The sequence below is a fragment of the Eubalaena glacialis genome, chromosome 1 (assembly GCF_028564815.1).
Source record: "Eubalaena glacialis isolate mEubGla1 chromosome 1, mEubGla1.1.hap2.+ XY, whole genome shotgun sequence".
NCBI classification, from domain to species: domain Eukaryota; kingdom Metazoa; phylum Chordata; class Mammalia; order Artiodactyla; family Balaenidae; genus Eubalaena; species Eubalaena glacialis.
In genome coordinates, this window is record NC_083716.1 from 4658564 (window position 1) to 4677825 (window position 19262).

The following is a 19262-nucleotide window of genomic DNA, read 5'->3' on the forward strand; positions in this document are numbered from 1 at the left end:
AAGACAACAGAGTAACATGCACAAAATTTTGAGGGGAAGAAAATGTAGCAGCCATGCTGTCATTCAAGAATAAAAGCTGACTGCTTCTTCTGACCCTGATGGAGGAACAGGGACCAGATTGGCCCTCCAGTAATAAAACAGAAAATTATATATATAAAAAAAGGGTTTCTAGACACTGGACATCAGGCAGAATAGGACTTTAATTCCTGAAAGAAAAGAAAAAAATGAGGTTTTACTGACCACTGCACCAGGGAGTTTCCAAGGAGGAATTCACAGGCAATGGTGCAAGAGAAGAAACCAGGAAGAGCCAGTAATCATCTGGAGTTGAAGAGAAAGAGAGCAGAGTTTGGGGAAGCAAAAGTGGCTAAAATTGGTGGTGCAGAGTCCTGGAGAGAGATAGCTGCCCAGGCAAGCTCTAGAGGTCTGCAGGGAGATCCCTCAAATCTTTGGTTGGTTGCTGGTCCAAAAGGGTGAGAGGAAGCCATCTGAGGTCACAGGAAAAGAGCCACTGGAAAGCAGTGTGACAAACAGTTCCTGGAGTTGACACAGAGCTGGGAAGAAAGACTTTGTAATAGAGAACCCAGAAAGAGACCCACACAATGTGGTCATCTGATTTTCAACAAAAATGCCACATGCCAAGACAATCTATCAGGGAAAGGGTAATCTTTTCAAGAAATCAAGCTTAAACAATTGCATACCCACATGTATAAGAATGAATCTCAGCCATTACTTCATACTATATTAAGAAAAAAACCTCAAAATAAGCAAATAACCATAAATGTAAGAATTAAAATTATAAAACTTCTAGAAGAGAGCATAGGAGAAAAATACCTTTGCAATCTTGGGTTAGGCAAAGATTTCTTAAATATGACATTTAAAGCACAATCCACAAAATGAAAACAATTGGTACTTAGACTTCATCCAAATTAGAAAATTTTTCTCTTCAAAAGATACTACAAAGAATATGAAAAGATAAGCCAGAGACTGGGAGAAAATAGTCGCAAAACATATATCTTAGTAAAGGACTTACATGCAGAATGTACCATATAAAAAACTCTTGAAACTAAAATGTCCACCAAGAAGGATATGTATAAATAAATTCTGATTACTTCATACAATGGTAAACCTGATGTATTGGCATGAAAGGGAGTCCTATGACAAACTGTGGAGATTTTTAACAGACGATTACGAAATAGAACACGGAGTAGAACTTGATTTTAATATAAACGTGTACGGGCATAAGAATATGGGTATAAAAGTCATTGCCCAAGTATGAACACAATTATTTCTTTTAGGATGAATTTTTAAATTATATTTGCTTTCTTCCTTTTTTCTGTGAGTTCCATTTGATATTTTTTCTAATGAGCATGTATAATGCTTGCATCATGATATAAAATTATTTTCAGACTGGAAGAAGGCTAGAAGGACATAACTACGGAAATTCTGTCCTATCCCTAAAAATGTAGTTAAAATGAATAGACTTAAGTAGAAAAAACTAGTTTTCCCCATAATATGCAACGCTGTGAAGGGAAAGATGCACATTCACTGTGTTAAGGGTGTGTGGTTAGCTTGGCACAAGTTTTTCTGATGAGCAACTTAGCAATGCATAGCAACAGCTTCCGAAAACGTTCCCATGCTTTGACTCCCATCTAGAACTCTAAGCAAGGAAATATTCAGAGATATGGATGCAGGTTTATCTAGAAGGATGTTCATGCATTGTTGTTTTTCAATCATAATTTAAAGTTTGGAGCAACATAAATGTCCACAATAGTGGAGTATTTGTGCATATATCCCCGATAACTCATTCAACAAATATTTGCTGAGTGTCTGCTGTGCCAGGCTCTTTGGCAGACCCTGGGTCTAGTGGTGACCCAAACAAACATGTCCACCTCCTGGTCCATAGTCTAGTTATTCTAGTGGGAAAGACAGACATTATCAACTCATTCCTCAGATAAGTTAGGTGCTATCCAAGAAAAGTACAGGATGAAAATGTGCATATACAATATTACTTTATAGCCAGATAAAGAATATAATAAAAAGAAGTGTACATAATATGCTGTGAACATCTATTTATTATCTCGAGAAATGATCTTCTTGCCAAATGGGGGACTTTCTCTGAGGGCCAGAAATGATCATTTACAAACTATTCGCCACTCAACAGGGAGAATGGAGTCACAAAGACTTAAAGCAGGAATGTTCAGAACCACTTCCATCAGAGAACTAAAGAGAAAGAGAGATGAAACCTCTCAAGTTATAATTTAAATAATGTGCAGGTGTCTGTTGGTGGGAATGTAAATTGATACAGCCACTATGGAGAACAGTATGGAGGTTCCTTAAAAAACTAAAAATAGAACTACCATACGACCCAGCAATCCCACTACCGGGCATATACCCTGAGAAAACCGTAATTCAAAAAGAGCCATGTACTAAATTGTTCATTGCAGCTCTATTTACAATAGGCAGGACATGGAAGCAACCTAAGTGTCCATCATCGGATGAATGGATAAAGAAGATGTGGCACATATATACAATGGAATATTACTCAGCCATAAAAAGAAATGAAATTGAGTTATTTGTAGTGAGGTGGATGGAGTTAGAGTCTGTCATACAGAGTGAAGTAAGTCAGAAAGAGAAAAACAAATACAGTATGCTTACACATATATATGGAATCTAAGGAAAAAAAAAAAGTCATGAAGAACCTAGTGGCAAGACGAGAATAAAGACACAGACCTACTAGAGAATGGACTTGAGGATATGGGGAGGGGGAAGGGTAAGCTGTGACAAAGTGAGAGAGTGGCATGGACATATATACACTACCAAACATAAAATAGATAGCTAGTGGGAAGCAGCCGCATAGCACAGGGAGATCAGCTCTGTGCTTTGTGACCACCTAGAGGGGTGGGATAGGTAGGGTGGGAGGGAGGGAGATGCAAGAGGGAAGAGATATGGGAACATATGTATATGTATAACTGATTTACTTTGTTATAAAGCAGAAACTAACACACCATTGTAAAGCAATTATACTCCAATAAAGATGTTAAAAAAAAAAATAATGTGCAGGTGTGATCCAGTTTGAAAGAGGAAATTTGAAAGGTGCACTTCTTTATCAAGGTCTAAAAATAAGGTGTCAACTTTTCTCTTTTCACTCTCCAGTATCTTTAGCAAGGGCTTCATCTCCTTAGGGTTTCCTTTTGGAACACTTGTTAGGGTCAAGTCATTAACCTGGGTAGGTGGGACTCTGTGTTGTTGGCTGCTAGAATCAGCAACATTTGGGGGGTACGGATCCTTTGCTCCCTCATTATTTAGGAATTCTAGTTCTCTCCTGACGTGGTAGGCTGAATTTTCTTCCAAGGCACTTGAAAAAGAGTTATAAATTAATTGTGTGATTGAGGAAGTCTTGGAAAGACCATGCCTACCCCCTTGTTCCTGCTGGTTGGCTGTAACCATAGCAACCTCTTACTCCAGACCAAAGTTCAGCTACTGTAAATCTTTATGACCGTGTTCATAGTCCAACGTTCATTAGTATGACCCTTCCTCATGGAGAGCAACGTTTTATATCTTACAAGCAAGTGTTAGACTCCATTTCTAAATACTGGACCCCAAATGAGAAGGTCCAGAAATATTATAAAAAGATCTTTGTTTTTTCACCCTAGGATCCTTATTTTCCTGAGAAGATGCCTACGGCAACGAAAAGTTTGATGTTCTTATCCAGCTTTGTCACAAGCTTGGGGGCTTCCATCGTAATTTGTTCTATTCTTACAACTCAAGAATGGATCCGCAGTACAGTTGTCATTAGTGACCCTTCTTCGAATGGTAGTGTGATTATCACCTACGGACTCTTTCGTGGGAAGAGTATTCAAGAATTGAATCATGGACTTGCAGAATCAGACAAAAATTTTGAAGGTAAATCATAACTCGTTTGAATGGATACAGTGAGATTGAATTAACTGGGTAAGATTCATACCATCCTGTATTTGGGCCAAATAGCCCTTCAAAAGTAATTTCCTTGTGAACTTAGCTGGGTTGTAGATATGAACGCATATTTTTAATTTTGAAAATTCACTGAATCATTATTTCAGCTTCCTCGGTTCTGGTTGTGTCTATTAGCAAAACAGTCTAAATAATTCTAACAGAGGCTATGCTTAAACAGTACTACAGAGTGTATTGATAGGTAAATAGTTAAGTAAAAATATGGAGCACCAACATGGTATTCTACGGCCAGTAGGGAGAGCATTTTTAACTGTATTGACTATGGATTTTTAGTTGGAGCAAGAACCTCTGTCCAGAACTTCATTACTGGCATCTACACAAGGAAAAAGTAAAGTGGAAAATATGGACAATTTCTTATCCTTATATCTCAAGTTCATTTCTTTCACTGATTTGAATTTGCAGTCTTACCTCCAATATCTCATTGCTGTTGGAATTGATACTAAATTTCCATTAAGTCTATTAATCGAATATTTTACAGGAATTCCTAAATTTTTTTCTGATTTCATACACACTAATGTCCTACACTCAATGGGTGGAAAACAAAAATTCCTTGAGAATGATAAGTTGAATTTAGCTATTTGTTTGGCATTTGAAGTTTGAATATATACCATTATGTTTTCTAAATTTAAAACCAAATTTGTAACTTGTTTACCACCTTAAATGGACTTTGTTTCAAAGGGTGCTGCGTGCAGCTCACTACACAGGCTTTATCAGGTATTATGCAGTCATTACCTCTTTCCTTATAAACGTACATCATTTTCTGCCTTATACAAATGTAATGTTTAGCCCTCATGCCCTGCATAATGGTGGGACATTAGCTTTTGACATTAGCTCCAAGTTCTAGCTCTAATTTGTGACTTTATTAATGAAATGATTTCCTTAAATCCAGAGCAACATAATTATATTTCCAAATTACAAATTTGCCTTTTAGACCTTAGTAAAAGCAACGTCTCCCCCAGTATTTTAGCAGCGTTACACATCTCCTCTGGTACCAGCCTCAGGTCCTCAGGAAAATGAGGAATATTCTCTTTGCGGCGACTAGAAAAGAAGACTTTCAAAGATTCACTCCCATTTTCAGTTCTGTGAATAGCATTTGCGAAACCAAAACTTGTTCTACTTCCTGAATTTCCAGACACTTGTAAAAATTTTAAAATACGAGAAAACAGCCTGTGAATTTTTTGATTTTCATACAGTGTCTGTTTGGAACCAGTTGGCTCCAATTTGAGATAACTGGCTTCAATGAGATCCCTGACTCCCTACATCCAGAGAAGCGCCAAAGAGGCCCGGGTGGGCCAGCGCCTGGTTCTAGAACCCCATGGGAGTGACGTGAGCATGGTGGCTTTGGGAGCGCAGGGACAGCTGTGGTCAAGGATAGCTCTAAAGGCGGCAGGGCAGCCCAGTGGGCCCACAGAGGAGGTGGAATATTTGCATTTGCTTTGCCTGGCGCTCCATTTTTACTCTTTTCTTTTTCCTACTTCTACCCTTTTCCCCAGAGAGCCACATTCCAACTTCATGTCACTGCCTCCAGTCACCCCAGGGGCTGTAGAAGATAAACGACCTCCCAGGCACTGAGATGCTACACCATTGCAGGGCGTTAAAATCGTCTAGGGACACCTCAGAGCCCAGGGGGTCTTCGGTGTTGATGGTTTTAACAGTCGTTGAACTGGGAACACTTGCAAACAGTCCTCTCGGAGAGGGAAAAGTCACGTAACCCGAATGTAGATGGTGGTTCAGCTGGTGCAGGTGTGTGGACATGGTCGCCCGGGAGCAGAGCTGCAAATGTGCAGTGAGACAGGTTCTTTAGGACCCCACGGGCTTATTTCCAATCAGAAACCAACCATTGGCAGTACAACAGAATCATCGTACAAATGCCACTTTCCTGCCCTGCCGTGGTGGATTGCCTTTTCATATGAGAAGTTAACCATGTCAGTTTCTTAGTTAGGATGAGGTCACACTGAAATCTCCAAAGAGTAATGAATGTTGCAAAGCTCTGCTATATTTCTACATAGGATTTATCACATGGTGCCGATTTGGGGCTGTAGATTTTGAAATGAAGTGATGATGGCTGAGTTCAACTTGCCAAAATAATTCAGCCTACAATACGCCAATTGGTGAGGAAAAGAATCAATCCAACCTGGGGTGGGGAACTCTCCGTGGTGTAGCTAGATTGTTCGGGCAGCTCAGGCTCACCAGGAGCTCTACTAGCCTCATCCAGAGGCATCCCAGCTTGTCCAACACCCAGATGAGAAGTGCCAGGTGTCCACCAGTGAGCACGTTGCCTTGCTACTCCAAAGATTCTGGATATTTAATTTTGGTTCAAAAAAACCTTCCTGAGCAGCTACTATGTGAGTGAGGGGCTTGGATCCCAAGCGGAACTGCACAGAGCTGGGTGGACTCACCACCTAGTCTTTCTAGAGAAAGACCCCGACCCCATCAGTTAAATCCATCAGCCCGCACTACTTGTAGGACAAAGGTGTGTGCAGGTCACTATGAGAACAAGGGGGAGTTTCACCCCAAATGTGCCTCCCCCTGCCCACCACTCTCTTTTCACTACCTACCGCTTTTGTTCTGGGGGAACTCAAAGTTTTACTCTTGGCTCAAGCTAAAAATAATGAGGAAAGTGAGTCGGCTGCCAAAATCAATTAACTGCAAGAATGACTGAACTGAAGAAATGAGGTTTATATCTCCAGAATTTACAAAAAGCCCCTTCTTACTACTCCTAAGTGTCCTCCCATACACATCCCATACTTTCCCCCCGGGGTGGGAGCGACATATCATTTGCCCCCAGAGACGTGACCACACTGGGAGGTGGAACATAAAGGGGCAGAAAAAGCTTTCCCCCATCCTTCTTTCCGAGACAACCCTCGTCAATTTCCTAGAGGCTGAAGCCATCAGCTGGGATGTCCTGGGAGAGCTCCTAGGCCACACTCTGGGATCCATGGAGTTAATGAGCCCTTCCAGGGATACACTGTGGTCCAGGGACTGAGAAGCTCCACTGGGTCAGGCCCCCTGGTGACCAGGTGCTTGAGGAGGGGGTGGAGGCCATTCCTCCGCACAAAAAAGCCACCGGCTCTCCCTCAATTTCCGAGGACTTCCTGAAAACCAGAGCTAGAAGGGCCAGATGGCCAGTGGGGCTTGAGTATAAATGTCCATGCACAGGAAGCCCGGATGTCCGGATGACCCCCATTTGTGCACTGCCCACCACCCAGTACATTTCGGCCTCCCAGCTGCGGGAGCCGTGGCCTCTTTCCCCGGGCCTGCCAGAATCCGAGCGATTAGTTTCAATTGTGAGGTGGCTTTCTCGATTCCGACGCTTGACCCCTCAAAGGAAGGAAAAAGAACAGAATGTATTTGCTAATTTTGTAGGCAGAGAGCAGCTGTCAGATGCTGTGGAGGTTGATTGTGATTTCATTCTTGCCAACTTTCACTGAATATCCAGCTTTCATTGTCTGAGTTCTGAGCCAGGAAGGGGAGGAGAGATACAGCTGTCCTACCTGTGTGGCAGGGAATTCAGAAGGCCGAAATAGAATTTGGAAATATGGCAGTTAAAATTAAGATAAATTGTCACATTAATTCATAGAAAAGTGTGAGTCAGTAGGCTCCAAATGGACTGCCTTTTGAGAACTGATGTCTAGTAGATCTTACCAACAGTCAAAAAGAAAGCCAAACCTGACTGTCACTTTCTAATTTACTCTGAAAAGGTGGAATGTTCACCATTTGCAAATGAACATCCATTTACAGCTTTTAATAAGAAAGCTTCCCCAGGGCAATTTGGTGCCTTGGACACAGGACATTTTTCCCACACTGAAATTTTTATTTTCTAGTTACGTACCCAAATTTTGTCTTATTGGCTAAGGACAGAGGTCATTTAGTCCCCAGCCAACTTCTGATTCGATGCTGGAGTTTCCTCCTTCATGTTCAGGCAGAGGCTGTGGGAGTGTGGTACTAACAGGAGCAGTTCTTGCCGGTGGTGACTAAGTTTGGAAACATCTGCAGCATTTGACCCTGCACCTCTGAACAGGTGTGTCCTGCTTCTTGTTTTTCCTATTCTGGTGTCATCTTCCACGAGCTGCAAAATAGGTGTGTGCTACATCACAGCCATGCCAAGCCCTCACCACTGCATCTCCGGGGTGAGCCAGGCAAAGGAGCTAGAGCCTCGGGCTTGAGAGCAGGGCCTTCGGAACTGTCCCAGCCCAGACGGCTTCCCGGAGGGCAGGGGGCCCATCGGGTCCCACCCAACCCCACGCAGGCAACAGGGGGTGGCAGAGAGGACCGCATTCTCGGTTTAACCAATGCCTTTCAGAGTTCTTACCTGGAGTGCATAACAGAGGGGGCTGCGCTGAGGACTTAGGCCTTCCCATGGGTTAATAACAGAAACAGTGACAAGGGCTGGGCACTGCTAGGGACGAGCAGACTGGACGTGTGTGCGCTGAACTTTGCACCCAGGCCCGTCTCACTGAGTGGTGAACTCATGGCCTCTGTGTTGTTGAACTGGTATTTCCCTCTTCTGTCCTCTCTGGTCTCCCGTGGGGTTTGAAGGGCTGGAGCTGTCCTCACGGGAGACCATACCCACATTTCTTTTCTCCTGCCCCTCGTCTTTCCTGACTCCTTTCTTGTCTGCTGGCCACACCCTCCTGCCTGCGGACAGCCCTGTGCTCATGGCATTCTATCCCTGCTCTGTCTGGAGACACTTCCAGCCCTGGGCTTGGCCACGTGACGTGGCCATCAGGATGAATTCTCTCACACACGAGGGTCTTTACAACCAGATCCCCAACGTCCAGATGTGTGAAGGCAGATTTGCTGGCCAAATCTCTTTCATGCCCACCCTCTGTCCGATGACAGGAAATTTACCTCTCTCGCAAAGTACCGCTGATTTAAAAAGAAAAACATCTGAACTAATAACATGTGGGTATTCAGAGATGGAGAGAGGATGGACCCCGCACAAGTATCATCACATCTTATCGGGAGAGTTGAGCCCGTCTGGCCAGCACGGGTAGGGAGGTAAAGTCAGACTAAATGTGTATGGAGTTGGGACCAGGCTGGCAGGAGCTTTGGAATCACGTCTTATGAAGAACACATTGGGGTTTATATCCCTTTTCAAACACTGGGAAAGGCTCCAGGCAGGAGAGGAGGGAGTGGATTCTGCGTAGCTCCAAAAGAGGATTAGGATCCAGGGTAAATGTTGTAGAGACGCAGAATGAAAAACCTTTAAATGACTAAGGAGACGCAGTGATGGAAAAGGCCACCTTGCAAAGAGAGGGCTCCTCGCTGCCAGGACACGTTTCAGGAGGAGGCTGCAGATCTCCTCTGGCTCCCAGGGCCCTATTCTTGAAACTGTGCCATCCACGGCGGAACAAGAAGGCTTCCATGGCCGTTCTGGTTTCTGTTCTTTAAAGTTGCTCTGGGGTGAAGATGTGAGAGGCTCCTGCTCTCTCCCAGGGGACCTGAAAAACAGGAATGGAAAGAAGGAAGCTTTTACTTTTTCTTTCCCACCCCCATCATGGTTCTAACACCTTGTAATTCCCAATGATGGTGTTAGTACATTACCAAGGACTCTGAAATCTTTTTCCCAATTTACTTTTTTCCTTCTGTCGCTGTGACTTTCACAGAACCTCTTGGTAAACACTTTATTGAATGTGGTGGCAATCTCCTAAGGGCCTAAAACACACTGGCTGCTCTTGGAGATGTTTATAAACGCATGGCTGGGTTTCCAGGTAAGTGCGGGGAGAGCGCGTCTCTGGTGTCTGCTCATTTTGTAAACAAAGGAGGGAGGAAACAGATGCCTGGGGAGGCTGGCTGCTGGTGGTTAGAAAGAAGAGAACGGCAAAAGCAGGAACTGATGGCAAACGGCCCAGGGCACCTGTGTGTCACGTTACACAAGTGCATATCCACGTCTGGAGCTCCCCTACACTTAAGAAGTATGCAAATTTTATGAAAAGGCTGACAGTTTCTAACCCCAGTGCCTAAGTGGGTAGAATGGGGTGCGTGAGGGTGGACCTGCCCTCCGGTCCAGAGTTGGTCTTTGCATTTGGTGCCACGTACTTACCAAACATTGCTTTAGTTTTAGGGACATTGAACAATTCTTCCCCAAAGACTCTGCACTTGGTGGTCATCCTGTTCCTGGTCCTCAGTTTGTTGACTTCGCTGTTGAGCTCTGGGTTCACCTTCTACAACAGCGTCAGCAACCCCTATCAGACGTTCTTGGGACCGATGGGGGTGTACACCTGGAGCGGACTCAGCGGTGAGTATCGGCCGAGACGACGTGCTCTCTGCCTCCGTCCCCCTGCTTCCCTCTCACACACGTGGACACACACGGTCACGGTCAAGCCATGGGCATTAAGAGGGCCCCCTGTGTGCTGAGTTGGGTGCTGGGGGCTGAGGTTTATTTTTGTAAACTTACAGCATTTATTCAGTATCTTTGGAAATAAAATTCTGTTTTAGGTGCCCAGGTAAGAGACCAGAGTGAGGTGAGGAAGGCGTGTTAGGTGTTAAAATATATGATATACCCAGTCTTTGCTTTGGAGTATCTGGTGTAAGGAGTTGAACAAAAAACACATGCATCCACAAAACATTCACTGGGCTCCTGCGGTGTGCTTGACTCCAAATGAGGCTCCACGTGATGTGTGGAAGTCAACACGTGAACACACATGCACACACATGCATGTGTGTTATTTAGTCTCCTTCTTGCCCCCATAGAACAGCACTCAACTTGGCTTAAAATCTAAACCTGAGAGTGGCACAGAGAGCCACCAAGAATGTCATTTTGGAGAATCTGGGGCCAATGCCCTTCTTGTGGGCAACCTGTGAGTCCCGGATGTTGCTGGGCGGTGCTGCTAGGTTGCATTACTTGTTTGCTGGGAAAGGTATTGGGGTGGGGGATGGGAAGTGGAGCCCAGCTTGAGTCACAGTGTTTTGGACTTTCTCTGGGTCTCATGGACTCTGTGGCCACTGTGTCTGCCCAGGGACGTGGTCACGTGGGAGCCTTGTTGCCCCTGCCGGGCAGCCGGGTTTCTCCTGCTCTTTCCCTCCCTCCACCATGAGAACCTGATCTCGAGATCGGATCAGAAGCAGCCCATCCTACTAACCGGACGGCTCTGGAGGTGGTCGCGTGTAAGCCACAGGTCGTGCATTTTTTTTTAAATAAGTTACTTTATTTATTTATTTTTATAAATTTTTTTTTAAATTTTATTTTTGGCTGCGTTGGGTGTTTGTTGCTGTGCACAGACTTTCTCTAGTTGTGGCGAGCAGGGGCTACTCTTGGTTACGGTGCACAGGCTGCTCATGGCGGTGGCTTCTCCTGTTGCAGAGCACGGGCTCTAGGTGCGTGGGCTTCAGTAGTTGTGACTCGCGGGCTTAGTTGCTCCGCAGCATGTGGGATATTCCCGGACCAGGGCTCGAACCCGAGTTCCCTTCATTGGCCGGCGGATTCTTAACCACTGCGCCACCAGGGAAGCCCGGTGGTGCATTTTTTTTTTTTTTAAAGATTTATTGATTGATTGATTGATTGATTGCTATGTTGGGTCTTCGTTTCTGTGCTAGGGCTTTCTCCAGTTGCGGCGAGCGGGGGCCACTCTTCATCGCGGTGCGCGGGCCTCTCACTATCGCGGCCTCCCTTGTTGCGGAGCACAGGCTCCAGACGCGCAGGCTCAGTAATTGTGGCTCACGGGCCCAGTTGCTCCGCGGCGTGTGGGATCTTCCCAGACCAGGGCTCGAACCCGTGTCCCCTGCATTAGCAGGCAGACTCTCAACCACTGCACCACCAGGGAAGCCCCGGTGGTGCATTTTTAACACAGACCAGGAACGTTCAGGGACAAAGAAAGGTGCCTTGGATATTAGGCTGTAAGGAAGCCTCAGAGGAGGGGCTCTGGGCAGCAGCTCTCTCCTGTCCCCCTGCTGAGAGGCCATCCTCACACTGGCCGGTGCAGGTGGCTGGAGGGGCCCCTGTGCTGTGGTTCCCAGCGGTGCGGTGCTGAGAACGAACACCCGGCTCTCGGGGGAGGGAAGCCCTGGCTGCAGCCCTGGCTGGTACGAGTGTGTAAACACTTCCACTGCGGCCTTTTTCAAGCTAATGGTTGAGGAGATGTGTGAGCCAGTCCCAGCCCAGCATGGATACAAGGGAGAGCCATGCAACTCACTGATCAAGCAAGCGCAGTTCATAACTATCGTGCACCACAATGGTGGAAACTTGGGCTGCCCTGGGCAAGCCTGCACCATGGTCACGTCGCACGCTCACCCCTCAGCTCTGAGCGTTTGGTGTCAGGCTGGTGTAGCCACATCCACACACGACTAGCCCTCTCCTTTCTTTCTGTGCTTTTATTACCTGGTGGTAAAAACAAACAAATGCCCCAATTTAAAGGGCATCTGCTGTGGGCCAGGCACAACAGTCCTGCTGAATGAGTATTCCTGCTTCCTGGCTCACAGTGGAGCTGGGGGAATTGGTTCCAAACTCAGAGATCCTCATCCAAATGCCCGGGTTCCTTGCCCCAAGCTGTTTCTAGGATGGTAGTTCACCTCTGTCAACCAAAGCAAAGGCAAGACTCATTGGCACTCATTGCCAGGGTAAAAAATAGATTATTTTAATTTTTGCTCATATGATTAAGAAGCTAAGGGACACTGTGGCTTCAGGTACAGCTGGATCCAGGGTCTCAGCCAGCACCATCAGAACTCTGTTTTCCTCCAGTGTTCCCTCTATCATTAAGCAGCTGGGCTGGTCCTCTTAAAGGCAAGAGGGCTGGATGAACTGGCCCATTACCAATGCAGCAACCCCAGGAGAAAAGACGACTTTTCCCCCCAAATCTGACTCTCACTGGAATTGCCCTTCTCCATTTCTGGAGCAAGCTCCATGGCCGGCAGGGTTGAATTCACTGACTGAGCCCCTTGGCAGAGGACTGACCACCTGGGAGCTGGGGAGGATGGATCCGAGAGGAATATCGGGCTCTCGGACCAGACGGGAAGGTCCGATGTGGGCCCAGTGGGACAAAGCCGGCCCCCGTTCCTCGATCTACACCTGCAGGGCTCGGAGTGCATCTCTCCGTCTCGGCAGGAGGGAGCCTCAGGCTTTCAGCCTCTTTCTCCGTGGTCGAGTCTAAGCTGGCTTTGCACAGGGCACGTTTGTGGAGGAAAACATGGAAAACGGGGCCTGCAGCCTCCCTCACCCCGGTCCCCACCTGCTTCTAACAACAAAAAATTGTTTGCCAGGCAGCAAACTCCCGCCACGTTCCCTCCCAGGCTTGGGGCAAGTTCTGACACACAGAGAGGCTGTGAGCTGGGCAGAAATACATTCGGAGACTTTGACTTTGCCTCTATGTTCAGCATTTGGCTTTGCCTCTGAAGGCCCTCACAGCCTCCAGCTTTGATAGGGCAGACTTGGGCCCCGAATCTGGTCGGAGAACTTAGTGAAAACTCAGTTCATGGGAGGCTTAGCCTGCAGAGGGTTTTGGCCACAGAGATGCCATCACTGTGTCCTTGCCTTGGGTCACCGTGGGGAGAGGGCAGGGGTCAGGCTGCCCTCAGGGGTCCTGGAGGCAGAGGGAAGGGCCACACACCCCTCTCCAGGCTGGGCTTGGACACCCTCTCCTTGGCTGCAGGGAAGAAGAGGGAGTGGTTCGCTAGTTTGTTTCTGAAGGATCAGGAGGGGGTTCTGCTTTTTTAAAATATTTATTTTTTTATTTTTGGCTGTGTTGGGTCTTCGTTGCTGCATGCAGGCTTTCTCTAGTTGCAGCAAGCGAGGGCTACTCTTCGTTGAGGTACACAGGCTTCTTATTGCGGTGGCTTCTCTTGTGGAGCACAGGCTCTCGGCGAGTGGGCTTCAGTAGTTGTGGCTCGTGTGCTCAGTAGTTGTGGCTCGTAAGCTCTAGAGCGCAGGCTCAGTAGTTGTGGTGCATGGGCTTCTCATTGCGGTGGCTTCTCTTGTTGTGGAGCGCGGGCTCTAGGCACACGGGCTTCAGTAGTTGTGGTGCACGGGCTCAGTAGTTGTGGCGCACGGGCTTAGTTGCTCCACAGCATGTGGTATCTTCCTGGACCAGGGCTTGAACCCGTGTCCCCTGCGTTGGCAGGTGGATTCTTAACCACTGCGCCACCAGGGAAGCCCTGGGATTCTGCTTTGAGGAGAAAAATACCAGCATCACCTCCCGGGCCCCTGTGCCCTCTGACCCCAGCCTGGTGTGGCCGAACCCTGACCCCAGGGGATAGAACTGTAGTCTGAGAGATGATGGAGCCGGAGAGAACCTTGCAGACGGTGTGTCCCAACACATTTGATCCTCAGCCCAGGAACTGAGAGCAGAGAGTAACCCGGCAGGTCACACGGCCCAATGGGGACAGGCTGGGGAGGGAAGCCAGTGTCCCAAGCCTTCAGGGGCTCCTCCTTCTACCAGGGGCTCCCTCCAGGCCCAGTAGATCTTCCGTCCCAGAAGCCGGACGACAGGCTCTGAGAGGCGTGCCCTTTTTCAGGGGGCTCAGGTCAGCATCCGTGTCCATGGCGGCCCCTCCCAATTCAAATCAAAGCATCCACTTCAGGAAAAAGCATTTAACCCATTTCCATCCTACCCCTTTATGACTAAGCTTTCATTAGAAACTTCCCAAGAGCACAGTGAAGGATAATTAAGGGGTGTGAGACGCATAGCGCAGAGAGCAGGGGGTTTGTATGTACCCACTCCTTTTATGATTAAGAAATAAAACCATTAGGTTGAGGATGAAAGACCGTCATCACGGAGAGTGAGAACTCCTCACGCAGAAGCCCTCTCATTAGGGCCTCTGGAGGGCCATTCCCTGGGTGTGGGTTACGATCAGGACAAGTTTGATGCCAAAATGTCCTTCTAGTTCTGGGTAAATGTCAGCAGATGACGAGTCACGCAGCCTGTGTCCCAGAGGACCTCCGTCCTGGGGATTCCTGGACAGCCACCCGGCGCGCTCAGGCCCCGCTCCACCCGACGGTGCGCCGGCAGCATCACGAGTCTGGAATGTCTGCGTCCTGACCTTCCTCCTCCCGCCTTTTTAAACAGCTTTATTGAGATATGACTCACATACCATGCAGTTCACCTATTTAATCTGTGCCATTCAGTGGTTTTAGTGTATTCACAGATCTGTGCAACCATCACCACAGTTGATTTTAGAATATTTTCATGGTCTCAAAAGGAAACTCCTCTCCCCAGCCCATCCCCAGTCCTAGGCAGCCACCAATCTACTTTGTGTCTCTAGCTCGAGCACATTGGAAGATGAGGGCGAGGCTCAGGGAAGCTAAGCTCATCTCCCAGGACCAGTAGCGGGAGCCCCTGAGCCCTGCTCTCTCTGACTCCAGAGCTGTGTTCCGTAACTAGGCCAAAGGAGCTTTCCAAAGTCAAAATGGAGGAATGTTCTCTAGTGAAGGACATTGTGAAGAATAAAAAAGGGAAGGTAAACAATTTAAAAGGCTCTTCTAAAATGAGTTTAGTAAAGAGATCCTTCCTGGTTAAATGCTGTACTCCGTTGTGTGTAGAATGAAATCCCAGCTCCCGAGCCGGCATTCAGAGCTCTCCAGGTGGGCTCATCCTCTGTATCCAGTGCTCAGGACCCTCAGGACCCCTCCCTGTCAGATGAGCTTGTGCCTCGCAGACCCGGATGCTCTGAGTTCATCATCCACCACGAGTCTCTGTTTGCGCTGCCTTTTCTATTTGTCCTCCCTCTGCATTCCCATCCCGCTGGCCTCTCTAGATAGTTTCCCCGTTGACCCCCGTGTTCAAGCGTTTATTCCTTACTTGTTCAGCACACCTGCTATTGCCCCGGGAAGTGGGCAGAGCAGCTCCTTCTGGAAGGACTCGAGCTGAATGCTTGTCCCTGTCCGCAACTGCCCTGCACCATCTTTAGCATTTGGCGCCTGGAATCTAGCTCGCGTCTTTCATTCCTTTTACATTCTCCCTAATGCTTAAAAGAGAGTAAATCCCAGTGTAGATATTCAGTGAGTACCCACAGGGTACGTGTGATAAAGGAAAACAGTGACATTAAAAAATGTATCACCATGTTACCTATGAAACTATTTCTTCCTTTCAGCATCCTTCATATTCATAACCATGGTGCTCTTTGTGGGAAACACACAATCCAATCACCTCTCAGAAGAGCTGGCCCAGAGGCTCTACCCACTTTATCCGGCAGCCAGTCACCGAGGAGCCTCACACAGTTACGGATACTCATTCTGGCTCTCCCTGCTCGTCATTCTTCTAAACATGGTCACCGTGGTCATCATCATCTTCTACCAGAAGGCCAGACACCAGAGGAAGCAGGAGCAGAAAAAGCCCATGGAATATGCCCCAAGGGATGGAATTTTATTCTGAACTCTGTACCCGCATTTGGTGGTTAGGTCTACTCTGTTGTGTGCCAGCTCCCCGAGCGGTAACTGGCTGGCTTGTCTGAATGATCAGCAGGTAAAGTGCAGCCCTGTTTGACTGTCATTCTGTGACAGTTTTTGTATCTCATGACACTATGTTCTTCATAACTGATGTACCCTTGAAAAAGGATTCTTCCCATGAGGGTGGGGAAGATGAAGAAGAAAGCTCTCCAGTCCTTGTAGTGTTCAAAGCAGTAGAATGATTGCGAGCCTATGGACCCTTCTGACCGGGTCTCAATCTCTTAGGTAATAAAGGTTTGGGTTACACACCTTCCCTTTGAGTTGCTCAAAGCACTTTGGTACCTATGATCTCATTCAGGAGAGACCACGCATTTTTCTTCCACTCTATGAAGGAAGACTTCCAGGCACAGAGAGATTCAGAGCTTGTTTTTCCTAGACCAGGTGTTGGAAGCAAAAGGAGAGACTTAGGGGTGTATGACCTGGTCCTGTGGACCCTCAACTGCCAATATAACTTAAACCCAATGGTGAGTAGAGATGCTGATATTCATTTTTGAGTTTCCAAGATGGGTTTTTTGTAGGGAAAAGATTAGGAAGGAAGAAGATCAAGGAAAGATTAAAATTATAGCCCTACAGCCTCATGCTAAGGAGGTTAAATCTATTTTTGCTTTAAAAAGATTGTGGTGAATTCAGTCAAAAGAGAAATGTCATATTGTGGTAAGTTCTAAAAACCCCATCAACCAAGCCTCTGCTTAGTTGCTGCAGTGTCCCCGACACAGGTGTAGATGGTCAGGTGGGAGTGTATCACCCATCAGCAGACTCCTGCCCAGCCAGAGGCTAAGAAATGGGTTCCAGCTCTATGGCTTGCACGTATACCCTGATGGTAGGTGCACAGCCCAGGTGATGGGTTGTGCACAGCAGGGCAGGTGCACAGCACAGGTGATGGGTTGCCTTCTAAGAACAGGTGGGTGGAACGAGTTCATGGCCTCATGAGAGGACAGTGGGTGACCTGGAATATTTTAAAAGACACCAGATGGATTCGACCTACTTCGCCAGTAGGATATTCTCCCGGAAAATCACTTTGAGAATCTTTTGGGCTTGACAGAGCACTGACAGAATTCTGAAATAATCACCTTTCATGTCTTGATGAAACCAGAGCCAAAAGAAGCAGAATTCCCTTAGCGTAATTTACAAAGCAGCAGCTCTTTGGACAGAAGGATACACCCTCTATGAAATTAGCAGAGATTAACCAACTTCTTACCCATTACTTTTTAACAATCTGCCCTAGAAATAACATTTTTCATTTAAGAAACATGCACTGAATGCCTGCGATGTGATTAATGCCTTGCTAAGCCAGGTACCTGCCCTCGCGGAGATCACAATTGAACAGTCAAGACAGACATTCAAAAAGCAGTCACTAATTCCGTGTGAAATCCGTTCTTAGTCACAAAACTGTGTTCATTCTTTGAAAGGTCAGTTCTCCATAACCTCCCTCCGCCAAATCCTACTAAAGTCAAAATTACTCTAATAAATCAACTTAGTGTGAAACTGAACATATTAAAAATATGATTACCCACAGTGAAACTGTTCTAAATTCTTTGAAGCTAAAAACATTTATGTTCTTTGGAAGTTTGAATTTTTGTATCAGATGTTGATAATAGGGATGAGTAACAAAGAGGAAACAGATGAGGGTAACAAATTTGCCCTCACATCCTGTATCGGTAGGAAGGATTCTGTAGCTGGTGAAGACTGTGTTTACTCATCTCAGCATTGGAGCAGAGCTCGGTTTCTTTAGAGGACAAACTATCTTAATCCTTATACCACAAATGGTCTTTGAGGAACCACTTAAGACATGGGAAAATCAGGTAAGTGGAGCTACAGTTCACAGTTCGGGACACGAAGAGCTTTGCTCTCTTACTACATCTGAAGGTAGAAAGTAAAGAAGCTGCCTGTGTGTTCAGTGGAAATCTTCCTAAGGAAGGACAGGGCTTGCTGACTATTCACAACCACAGGCAATGTGGCACGACCCAACTCTGGCCTCCTGCCCTGGCCCCCGAGATGGACCTTTTAGTGAATGTCCGTGGGGCAGGGAGGGGGACTGACTTTTTTTCAGGGAAAAAAGTGCCGTTGAATAGTAATTTGCTGTTCTAAAACTACTAATAAATGTGCTTTCTCTTACTTTTCTTGTAATGGAACCACCTGAAACACTATTTTGAAGGGGTCCAAACTGTTCCATGAAATATGAATGTTTCAAGGGTCGTGATATGACCCCCTAATCAGTCCACGTGGTCCTGTTATGATGAGCTTAGCTTACCATATAAAATATCGTGCTCTTCAGTTTTATAAGAACATAGAGTCTGTGATAATGATTGTAGGGAAAGTCGTACTTTACACTAATGTCAAAGTGATGGGGCTCCTCTAATGGGCTGATGCTTGCAAAGCACGGTGGCAGACAGGAGCCTTAACCTCCAGTTAAGCTTCGCCTTCATCATTACAATTTGATTTGATCATCTCACCAAAGCCTGTGGACCAGGCAGGGCAGGGGGAGTTGTCTCCTTGGATATGCCACTTCTCTGGGTCTAATTAACCATCCTGTAGCCAGCCCCACGTGGCCGTACAGGATTGGTACCCGTGGCACATAGCCATACAAGTAGACATATCAGCAGCCTCCTGCCTTCTGATTGGCCTCTTGGAAGCCCTAGGAGCCTGCAGTTCTGCAAAGCATAGGCAGGTGCCAAGCAAAGTTCCAGAACAGGTTCTCCCTCTGCCGGCCCATCGCCCACCCACAGTGCATCCTTCTTTTTCACTGAAACCAGCCACTGAGTGCAGACTTGAAGCCAGGTTCTTAGCTGTCTAACCTGATGTCTTTCTATAGCCTGGACCAGGACACAGAGCAGGCGTGTGTGGGACCAGATGTCTAGGAGTCAGGAGGCTTTCTGATTCTGAAACTCCAGCT

The 19262-nt window shown here is 46.8% G+C and overlaps 1 protein-coding gene across 1 annotated transcript; it reads left to right on the forward strand.

Annotated features, from left to right (window-relative positions):
* The first annotated feature begins 3554 nt into the window (after positions 1 to 3554).
* On the forward strand, positions 3555 to 18410 carry CLRN3 (clarin 3). Its single transcript, XM_061192109.1, has 3 exons — positions 3555 to 3903; positions 10052 to 10231; positions 16015 to 18410. Exons 1-3 carry the CDS (start codon positions 3675 to 3677, stop codon positions 16293 to 16295), a joined length of 690 nt encoding a protein of 229 aa, XP_061048092.1. The 5' UTR covers positions 3555 to 3674; the 3' UTR covers positions 16296 to 18410.
* The last annotated feature ends 852 nt before the right edge of the window (positions 18411 to 19262 follow it).